We start from the raw sequence: 10,681 nt of genomic DNA on the forward strand, positions 1-10,681 counted from the left end.
CATGGCACATTTGTCACAACTAAGAGATTAACCATTGTTGGTATAATACTATTCACTAAACTACAGACTTAATATGAATTTCCCCAAAAAAGGACACTCTGATGTCCTTTTTTGGTTCAGGATCCCATCTAGGACATCACATTTCATTTGGTTATCGTGTCTTCTTAGACTCCGCTAAACTGTGCCAGTTTCTTGGTCATGCTTTCTCATGACCTTAACATTTTTGAAGTATACTGGTCAGGACTTTTGTAGAATGTCCTGTCCCTCCATTTGGGACAATTACTTGATGTTTCCTCATTAGATGGAGGTTATGGGTTTTGGAGAGGATGCCAGAGAGGTGCGAGTGTCATCACATCACATCAAGAGCCCATGACATGCACATGACTTATTACTATGATGGTAAACTTGATCACTTGATTGAGGTGGTATCTGCCAGGTTTCTTCAGTGCCAGGTTACTTGTCCCCTTTCCATTCTTTCTTCCTTATAAGTGAGTCACTAAATCCAGCCTACACCCAACGAGGGGAATTAAGCTCCACCTCCTGGAGGGAGGCACATCAAATAATTTGTGGACATATATTTAAAAACTGCCAGTACTGAATAAATATTTTAGGGGCGATACCTTTAGGGTAGGCAAAAGTCTTATTTCTCCTTCAAGTTTCATCCATGAATTTTAGCATCCATTGGTAGATCTTGCTTGCTGCAATGATTACTGTGGTAATTGTGTGATGATGATTTTCTATTTCCCTCATTCCTTCTACCTTTATTATTTTTATTTACTTGCTTGTTTATTTATTTATTTGGCTGCGTCAGGTCTTAGTTGCGGGATCTTCGTTGCAGCACGCGGGATCTTTCATTGTGGAGCGCAGGCTCTTCGTTGTGGCGTGCGGGCTTCTCTCTAGTTATGGTGCACAGGCTCTAGAGCGTGCAGGTTCAGTAGTTGCAGAGCGCGAGGGCTCAGTAGTTGCGGAGTGTGAGGGCTCTCTAGTTGTGGCGCGTGGGCTCTAGAGCGGGCAGGCTTAGTTGCCCCATGGCATGTGGGATCTTAGTTCCCCCAAGAGGGATCGAACCTGCGTCCCCTGCATTGGAAGGCAGATTCTTAACCACTGGACCACCAGGGAAGTCCCCTACTTTTATTATTATTAATCCCTCATCTTCTATAAGGAAGATTGGTCCCTTCCCCCCCCCAATTATTTATTCAATCATTTATTTATACCAGTATGGACTCATGAGTATTTATTTAATTCTTTGGATCACAATGATCTTTTAAATTTCATCTCAGATTCCATCATCTTCTATTAAAAACCTTCCAGAGACTTCCTTTTATGCTTAAGAGTGAAACCCAGGTGTCTTTCTTACCTACAAGCCTCATACACTCCCTACCTCCTTCCTGGTCCTTGTCTGTTTTTCCTTTCTTACTTTCTTCCTTGCACATTCCTGCTCTGGCTCAACTGGTCTTTTTATGGTCTCTCAATCTTGCCACCCTGAAACCTTTGTTTTTGCTGGAATATTCCTCCTCCTCACCTTCACAAGGCCCCTCACTAACTGCCCTGTTTAAGCAGACTTCTTCCTTCCTCTCTAATCCTAGCTGGAATTAGATAACATAAATTGATTTCCTTGTTTATTATCTGTCTTGTTTACTGCTGTATCCCCAGTGCTTAGAACATAGTAGGTGCTCAATAAGTATTTGTTGAATAAATGAATGTGAGAGGCTTGGAAGAATATGAGAGCCAGATCCATTTGATTCTTCTCTAATTATAGTAACAGTTCGCATCTGGGGTATATATGTACCATTCAGGAGCGCTACACTGTAAGGCTCAGTTTCATCATGTGTAAAATGAAGATAATAAAAGGACCCATCCCCAAAACGGTTTTTGAAAGTTAAATGAGCTAAAAGCACAGGAAGATGATACTCATAACAGGCATTAAACAACTGTTATTACTATCATCTATAAAAGGGGCATAACAGCGACCTTCTACATAGAACCGTAAGCTCAGAACTGTTTCTGGCAAGTGTAAAGTGATATACAAGTGATTAATGTTGTCATTATTACCATCATCATCATCCAGCCAGGCCGCCCCCCAGACCATCTGAAAGATGTTTTAATCGAATTTCTTCCTTTTATTTTGCAAATCCCTTCCTTCGGCCCGGCCCGGTGGCCCCGGGATGCTCGCCAGGCCTCCGCGCACCCGGACGGGGCGCGGACTTCCCTGGGCTGGGAATTCTGGCCCTTCTGGACCACAGGCTCCCATCGCCCCGCCCACAGGCCTGGACCGCCTGGGTCTCCATGGAAACCCACCAGCCACAAGGGGGCGTGACGCCGTGGAGACTGATGGGCGCCTCTGCCTATTGAGTCAAAGTCATCTCGGCGAGGGGCGCAAATGGGGCCTCTGACGGGGGCGTCCCTGCGGGAAGGAGGGAATACGGAGACAGGCCGCGGGGACTGTACCGTCTCTACCAATCAGGGGCCGAGATGGCTGTGATGGACAGGCGTAGCGGGCAAAGGCCCTGAGTGCGGGCTTTCACCCAACCCGCGGGCGGCAGTGCCGAGAAAGAGCCAATGAAGAGGCGGCAGGGGTGGGGCGAAGAGGCCGGTTGCTCCGGAAGTGGAGGGAGGGGGTGAAAATGGCGCCCAGCTCGAAATCGGAGCGGAACAGCGGGACCGGGAGCGGCGGCGGCGGCCCCGGGGGTGCCGGGGGGAAGCGGGCAACGGGGCGGCGGCGGGAGCACGTCCTCAAGCAGCTGGAGCGGGTCAAGGTGAGGCCTGGAGTCTGGGAGGAGCGCGTCGAAGGGTGGGGAGGAGGGACGAGGGAGGCGGAGGGAGGGAGGGCGTTCGCGGGGTGAGGGGTTGGGGGCGGAGCCCCGGGGGAGGGGGGCTCGGAGGAAAGGGGTTGGGCGGGGCCCCGGGGAGACGGTTTGGATTTGGGGGGGCTGCTGCGGGAACTTGGATGGAGGGGGTTGGGGGCGGGGTCCCGGGGATGGGGCTTGGATGGAGGGGCTGGGGGCGGGGCCCCGGGAAGGGGGCTTGGATGGAGGGGGCCTTAGAGGCCACTGGGGGAGTGAGGAGGAAGGGGGCGATCCAGGGTCAGACTCATTTTTCAAAACCCTGCTCCCACGGCCCTTCCGTTATGGAGCCTTACCGCCCCCTTGGCAGAGCCCTTGCTACCGGCTTTGGGATTCCTCCGCCTGGGGTTCCTCTCTCTGTCCAGCTCTGACCACAGGGGAGCTGGGAGTTCCTGTAACTGCGTCTGCCTCCCGCATTGAATGGGAGGGAGCTCCCTGGAGAAGGCCTGATCTTCAGCTACCTGAGCAGGGCTCTGTCTCCCCATGAGACTGTAAACTCTCAGTGTGCTGGGATCTTTCCCCCATCAGTTTGGGAGCTCTGGGAGGGCGAACAATCTGCTGTCAGGTCAGCAGCAAGTGGGGCAGGTCTGTGTCTCCATGGATCGGGAGTAGTGTGCCTTCTCCATTAGGCTGGGAACTCTGTGAGGGCAGGGCTGTGGCTTCTCCTTTTGACTGGAGTTCCTTGGGCAGGGACAGTCTCCACCCTCAGCTTGACTGCTCCCTGGGTTGGGCTGTGGCTCCGCCCCTAGCTTGGAAGCTCCCTGGACAGGGATTGTGTCTCCCCAGCAGCCTGGGCCTCGCTGACAGGGCTGTTCCACCCTGGGATCTCCTTGAGGGCTGGGCTGTGTCTCCCCCATTAGACTGGATAGCAGGGTCCAAGGTGCTCTGATCCCCCAGTGCCCAACTTGTGCCTGCCTGGCCCCCCAGATCCGTCCTTGGTGAAGTTTTTGGGATGAGGGAGCCTGTTGGAAGGGGGAATCGGGCAGGAGTTGGAAGGTCACTGGTCAGGTTTACCCTCTGTCTGCCTCAGCTGGCCCCCGAGGGGCCCGAGCGCCCCGTGTATAGGCTAGTGGGTCGGGAACAGGTGAGTGTAGTTGATCAAGCCCCCATCCCAGGCTCCTTAGCGGCTCTCAATGCCCACAGCTCACTGTGCAGTGAGGCAGCCTTCAGGAAGGCAGCTCCGTGGCCCAGTCTGGGCCAGGGGTGACTGGGGGAGGTGATGCCAGCCCTAGTCCTCAAAGGTTGGGGGCTTAGGCAAGAGGAACCCTGAGGCTCTGGAGGTGGGAGGATGGCTCGGGTCCCTGGTGGAGAGTCAGGCTCACGCCGTTTGCACCTTCCAGAGCTTGGACCTCCCTGGACCGTTATGGTTGGCAGGGAGTAGGCCTGCATGGCTGGGCTGGACCCCAAAGGTGCTGCTCGGCCTTGGGTGAGGGGACTGGGGGGGCTGCAGGCTGTTTCCGCCACGTGGTGCCTCAAGAGCCCTGGCTGCCCTTTCCTCAGATCAGTGGGCAGCTCTCTCCTCGCCTCTTCCGGAAGCTGCCACCCAGGGTCTGCGTCTCTCTCAAGAACATCGTGGATGAAGACTTTCTCTACGCAGGGTGAGGCTGGGGCCAGGCAGGGCGGTGGCTGGGTGGGGCGGCAGGCTGGCCCTGACCTGGTTACTCTGCCCCTCCCCCCATCCACACAGACACATCTTCCTGGGCTTTTCCAAGTGCGGCCGTTATGTTCTCTCCTACACCAGCAGCAGCGGGGACGACGACTTCTCTTTCTACATCTACCACTTGTACTGGTGGGAGTTCAACGTCCACAGCAAGCTCAAGCTGGTAGGGCCAGGCCTGACGCTGGGCTGTCCCTTCCAACAGCACGGCTCCCACCGGTCACGGCACCCCTCTGAGCCTCAGGTTTCATGTCCGCAAAGTGAAAACAGTGTACTCATGGGGCCATTGTTGAGACTCCAAGTGTTAGGTCGAAGTGTAGGAAATTGCCATTTTTAGAGTTGAATATGGGTAAATGGCAGCGATTTCATATGGTTTGATGGCTCAAGCCAGGAGGGACCCATTAGCTTTGTTAGGACCGAGCAGGCTGCCACACCCAATTTAGCCCTGACCTCGACTCCTCAAATGCCCCACCCCAGGAGGTGAGTGCCATTAACCCCAGTTTACACATGAGCTCAGAGAGGCGAGCAGGTTTCAGGGTGGGTTGAACTTGGAACCGCTGTGTCTGGCTGAGAGCCCCCTCTGCTGGGGCAGGGCTCTCCTTGGCCGTGTCCTATCCTGGGCCCGGCCTCCCTGTGTCCCCCACTTGTGAGGGGAAACGCTTGTGAGTCTCCTCAGCCTGTCCTCAGGAAGGCAGAGGGGTGCTGGTGGGGGCTGTTTGGGGCTCCCTGGCCCGGTACTGCTGGCTGGTGCAGCCTCGGGTGGGCCCCGGGCCCGCTCGGACCCCCGACCCGAACATGCCTCTCAGGTCCGGCAGGTACGGCTCTTCCAGGATGAGGAGATCTACAGTGACCTGTACCTGACCGTGTGCGAGTGGCCCAGTGACGCCTCCAAGGTCATTGTCTTCGGCTTCAAGTGAGACTTAGGGATAGGGTGGGCAGGGGTGGGTGGGGCGGGCGCCTGGGCCAGGCTCTGAGGCTGTGCTGGCCCCCAGCACTCGCTCAGCCAACGGCATGCTCATGAACATGATGATGATGAGCGATGAGAACCACCGGGACATCTACATCAGCACCGTGGCCGTGCCGCCGCCAGGACGCTGCGCCGCCTGCCGGGACGCCAGCCGCGCCCACCCAGGTGAGGGGCCGGGGCCTGGGGCGCAGGCTGCCTGCTTCCCCGCCCTGGGGCCACAGCTGAGCCTGCGTGGCCTGTGTCGCTGCAGGTGACCCGAGCGCGCAGTGCCTGCGGCATGGCTTCATGCTGCACACCAAGTACCAGGTGGTCTACCCCTTCCCCACTTTCCAGCCCGCCTTCCAGCTCAAGAAGGACCAGGTGGTGCTGCTCAACACCAGCTACTCCCTGGTGGCCTGCGCCGTCTCGGTCCACTCGGCAGGTAGGCCCCCAGGTCTGAGGACAGGCCCTTCGCGCGTGCGCTGTCAGCCTCGGGGCCCTGTGACCTAATGACTTGGCCAAGCGGCCCTGCGAGCTCGGTGCTGTCACTACCCTGCGTCACAGATGAGGAGACCAGGGCCCTGGAGAGGTGAAGTCCCTCATCCAAGGTCACACAGCCAGGAAGTGGGAATGTGGGATCCGAACCCAGCCACTGCCCACCCCAGCGCTGTCCACTAGAACTTTCCACAGGGCTGGGATGTTCCAGATCTGCTGTATCTGCTATAGCTACCACCAGTAGCCACTTGACCGTGGCTCATGTGACCAAGGAACTGAGTTGTTAAATTTAATTTTAGTCATGTTAAGTTCAAGTAGTCACATGTGGTCAGTGGCTACCATGCTGGACAGACAGTGCAGTGCGTTCTTCTCTGCAAAAAGAGAAATGTTGATTAAAAATTTCAGGGAGTGGTTAGTGGACAGACGGCCTTCTTACATCTTTGATGATCGCAGAAATGCCAGTGAAAATCAGGTGATGTCCCCCAGCAGAGTGGCAGATGTTAAAAAGCTGGATAATGCCACTGGCTGGTGGCAGCGTGGGGCCCTGGGGGCTCTCCCGCTCTCCCAGGGCCTTATGGCCAGAGAGGTGCCTGTGGCCCAGCAGCGCTGCACCCAGACATGTCTGAAGGTTTGGTGGCGGGAGCCAGGGGCTGCCTGGTGTCCATCGCTGGGGTTTGGGGAGGTAGGACAGGGTGGGTACTTCCCTTGGGTGAGCAGGGAGAGCCCCAGTGTGCACATCTGTGGAGAGTGTACCTTAAAGACATGTTCAAGTGCAGAAGAAACACAAGAAGATCTATCACCTGATAGTGATACCACTTATATTTAAATTTAAAACGTGTTCCAGTTTTGCCAGAATGCAGTCAAATAAAGATGCCCACTGGGAATTCCCTGGTAGTCCAGTGGTTAGGACTCCGTGCTTTCACTTAGGGCCTGGGTTCAGTCCCTGGTTGGGGAACTAAGATCCTGCAAGCTGCGCGGTGCAGCAAAAAAAAAAAAAAAAAAAAGAAGCCCACTAACTGCATTTAAAATGTTTGTCCCTGGGGGTGTGAGGGGAATGGACATGAAAAGAGGACTCTGTGTATATAACTAAGCCCACAGACCGGCAAGGGGCAGGGTGCTTTGTCCTCAGGCCTGTCCAGGGGCCTCCCACCCCTGCCCTGGCCACCTGTGCCGGCATGGGCAAGGCCCTGCTTCTCGCCAAGCCGTGAGCCCCCAACAAGCCAGGCCTGGATGGGGCCGCCACCCCCTGCCCCGTTAGGAAGGACCACATGGGACGGGATTCAGCCCGTGCGCACACAGCCCAGGTGAGGGGCATTGTCATCAGTGTTTAACACTCATCTCACCCTAGGAGGGCACTCACACAGAGGGGGAGTTTTGACTTGAACATTTTCCACTCATTCCCCCTCCCCTCCGGAAGAAGTGCCACCACTCTGGCAGACAGGAGTTCGTTGGCAGACTTGTATTATCTCTCAGTGTGACCTTGGACAAGTTTCTCTGAGCCTCAGTCCCGAGTCTGAACTGGGAGGACAGTTCCCCTCTCCAAGGGTTGCTTGAGCGGGGCCCAAATGAAGCAGGGCAGGCAGAGCCCAGGGCCTGGCCATGGTGCTGCTCAGTGAATGCCTTGGGTTCTCCACACTGACATTCCCCACAGGGGGATCTGCCTCCCAGTCAGATGGAGTCATAGAGGCCTGGGATTCGGGCAGTCCGTGCCTGTGCTGGTCTGGCTCGCGTTGGGAAGGACAGAGGGCTGTGTAGTGAACTGTCAAACTTAAGTGGCTTTTATCTGGTATGATGATGACATGTCAGCTTACCAAGGGCAGGGATTTTTGTCTGTCTTCTTCACTCCTGTGTCCTCAGTGTGTGGCATACAGCAGATGCTCAAGAGTAAGGTTTGAATGAACATGATTGTGTGTGTGTGTGTGTAAAAGTCCTTTTTCCCTTTTGGGTGTTTCAGACTGATCTCAGAATATGTAAATCTTCTAGAGGCGTCTCCTCATGGTGGATTTCTAAGAACCCCCCCAGCATAATGAGGGAGATCGGAAGAGCATTCTGGACTTGAACTCATCTATTGACCCCTTTCCCACAGCCATCACCTTTTATTTTTATGTTCCAGGTGATAGCAGCTTCTGCCAAATCCTGTACGACCACACCACCTACCCCCCGGCCCCTCCCAGCCCCCCTGGGCCCCAGAGCCCAGAAATGTCCCCTGTCCTCCCCACCCTCTGCCCCGAAGCGGCCCCAGCCCGGCCCTCTGGGGCCCCCGAGCACTCGCCTGCCATCGCCAAAGCCAAGGAGTTTGTGGCTGACATCTTCCGCAGGGCCAAAGAGGCCAAGGGTGGGACCTCGGAGGAAGTCCGGCCACCCCCTTGCCCGGGGCCCTCGAGCAGCCGCTGCCGCCTGCCCTCTGAGCCCCTAGCCCCAGGTGGGGAGGCGGTGCCCCGGGACAGCCCCCTTGCAGCAGAGGTGCCCGCCTCCGAGCCTGGATACGTCAACTACACCAAGCTGTATTATGTGTTGGGTTCCGGTGAGGGGACGGAGCCAGAGGATGGTGAGCGGGGAGCCCACCTGGTGGGGTCCCAGGCATGGGAGGCTGGCCTGGAGGGGCCTCTAGGCCTCCCACCACCATCCCTACCCCCACATCCTGCCCCCTCAGAGTTGGAGGACGACAAGATCTCCCTGCCCTTCGTGGTGACTGATCTCCGCGGCCGCAACCTACGGCCCATGCGGGAGCAGACTGCCGTCCAGGTTGGTGCGGGCAGCGGGCAGGCCAAGGGGCAGCTCCCGGGGGACCTGCTGGGATGGCAGTTGGCACAATCCTCCCCCTCCCCCTCTGCCCACTGTCCACAGGGTCAGTACCTGACAGTGGAGCAGCTCACGCTGGACTTCGAGTATGTCATCAACGAGGTCATCCGCCATGATGCCACTTGGGGTCACCAGTTCTGTTCCTTCAGCGACTACGATATTGTCATCCTGGAGGTGGGCCCAGGTGTCGGGCAGGGCAGGCCCGGGGCCTCCCAGCTCTGGGCAGCACTCTCAGTATGTGTCACCATCCGCCCCCCGCCCCCCAGGTCTGCCCAGAAACCAACCAGGTCCTCATTAACATTGGCCTGCTGCTCCTGGCGTTCCCGTCCCCCACCGAGGAGGGCCAGCTCCGGTGAGTGGGCAGGGACCCCACCCTCACCCTTGCCCAGCAGGGCCCTGCACTCAAGACCTCTCAGTGGGGGGAAGGGGGCATGTGAGAAGCCTCCCCCTGCCCACCAAAACTTGGATTGGCCACTGCATTACTGCTCCAAAGATAAAAGGCCCCTCTGGGTAGCCTGGGTTCAAGCTCAGGGACCCCGTGGTCCCACTCCCTCTCTCCTCTGCTCACCATCCCTCCCCGATGTAGACCAAAGACCTATCACACCAGCCTCAAGGTGGCATGGGACCTCAACACGGGCATCTTTGTGACAGTCAGCGTGGGCGACCTCACTGAGGTCAAAGGGCAGACCAGGTGAGGCAGGGCCGGGGGCCAGGGCTGGGGGTGGGCTGGGCCAGGGTGAGGAGAACTGCTCACCCCCTCTCCCTCAGCGGCAGCGTCTGGAGCTCATACCGCAAGAGCTGCGTGGACATGGTCATGAAGTGGCTGGTGCCTGAGAGCAGCGGCCGTTACGTCAACAGGATGACCAACGAGGCGCTGCACAAAGGTGGGCCCCGTGACCCGACGACAGTCCGGGACTGAGGTCCTTATCCTGGGGCCAGGCCAGGCCCAGAGCACGCGCTAATTCCTAAGTGTTGCTGAATGGAGGAGCACATTGGCTGAGCTAGCGGACACCGTGGCGTTGGGTGAGGGGAGGGCAGCCCAGGCCAAGGCCGGGGGGCCAGCTCAGGTGTGGCACCTGGGGGCCCCCGGCCTGTCATTCAGTCAGTCATTCAGCAGACGTTTTATTGAAAGGCTGCAGGCAGGAGGCAGAGATAACGTCGCAGGGTGCCTGCCTTCCAGAACCTTCTGGGCCCATATCAAGTCGGGGAAAGAGGCCTCTCCTACAGCCTGGGCAGGCCAAGGTTCCAAGGCTTTGTCCCCACCCTTCCCTGCAGGGTGCTCACTGAAGGTTCTGGCGGACAGTGAGCGATACACGTGGATTGTGCTGTGAGGGCCCGGCCGCCCTGGACACTTGACTCCAACTACCTCCGCGGCCCGGGAGCTGGCCGCCTTCCCGGCAGCCTCTGCCGGCCGGCCGATGGCCGGCACTAGTGTTAGGCTGCGGGGAGGGGGCTGGGCGGGGCAGCCCCTGGTGGCCTGAGAGTCTGGACGCTTCTTATTTATGCCTATTTAAGTTGGAAAGGGGCAGAGGGAGGGAGCCCCCTGCCCCACCAGCCTTGAGCGCCCGCCTTCACCCCAAGCTGGGCATGGGCCCTCGTTCCTCGCGAGTTTGCCCCTTTTCTCGGCTACAGGTGTGGACGTTGCCCCCCTACCCCCACCCCAGGGAGGCCAGATGGATCCCATACCCCTGCCCTGTCCACCCCCAGCCTCTCCCCCGACCTGAGGTGGTGAACCTCGTGGCCATCACACCCCCCCTTCCCGGCCCTGTTGTTCCTCTTCACATAATAAATGTTTTATTTCTGAACCTCACTGAGTTCCCTTTACTGCCTGCCACTCAGGTGCTCGGGGCCCAGCTGGAGCCCCCAGCCCCAAGTTTCCCACCAACGCCCGGCAAGTCAGCAGTAGCCAAATATCACAGCGGAATTTATTGTGTTTTA

At 57.5% G+C, this 10,681-nt stretch overlaps 1 protein-coding gene across 1 annotated transcript; it reads left to right on the top strand.

The window, feature by feature from the left end:
- The first annotated feature begins 2,620 nt into the window (after positions 1-2,620).
- Positions 2,621-10,548, top strand: DCAF15 (DDB1 and CUL4 associated factor 15). The gene is made up of 13 exons (XM_036849188.1): positions 2,621-2,756; positions 4,344-4,441; positions 4,531-4,666; positions 5,307-5,413; positions 5,493-5,632; positions 5,718-5,888; positions 8,055-8,489; positions 8,595-8,686; positions 8,789-8,917; positions 9,010-9,095; positions 9,330-9,434; positions 9,512-9,627; positions 10,019-10,548. Exons 1-13 carry the CDS (start codon positions 2,625-2,627, stop codon positions 10,072-10,074), a joined length of 1,803 nt encoding a protein of 600 aa, XP_036705083.1. The 5' UTR covers positions 2,621-2,624; the 3' UTR covers positions 10,075-10,548.
- Positions 10,549-10,681: the final 133 nt, after the last annotated feature.

The sequence above is a fragment of the Balaenoptera musculus genome, chromosome 3 (genome assembly GCF_009873245.2).
Source record: "Balaenoptera musculus isolate JJ_BM4_2016_0621 chromosome 3, mBalMus1.pri.v3, whole genome shotgun sequence".
Taxonomy (NCBI): Eukaryota; Metazoa; Chordata; class Mammalia; order Artiodactyla; family Balaenopteridae; genus Balaenoptera; species Balaenoptera musculus.

Coding starts and splice junctions, on each gene's coding strand:
- DCAF15 (XM_036849188.1), top strand. CDS start 2,625: ATGGCGCCCAGCTCGAAATCGGAGCGGAACAGCGGGACCGGGAGCGGC. Junction 8,918..9,009: donor ACGATATTGTCATCCTGGAG/GTGGGCCCAGGT, acceptor CCCGCCCCCCAG/GTCTGCCCAGAAACCAACCA. Junction 9,435..9,511: donor GAGGTCAAAGGGCAGACCAG/GTGAGGCAGGGC, acceptor CCTCTCCCTCAG/CGGCAGCGTCTGGAGCTCAT.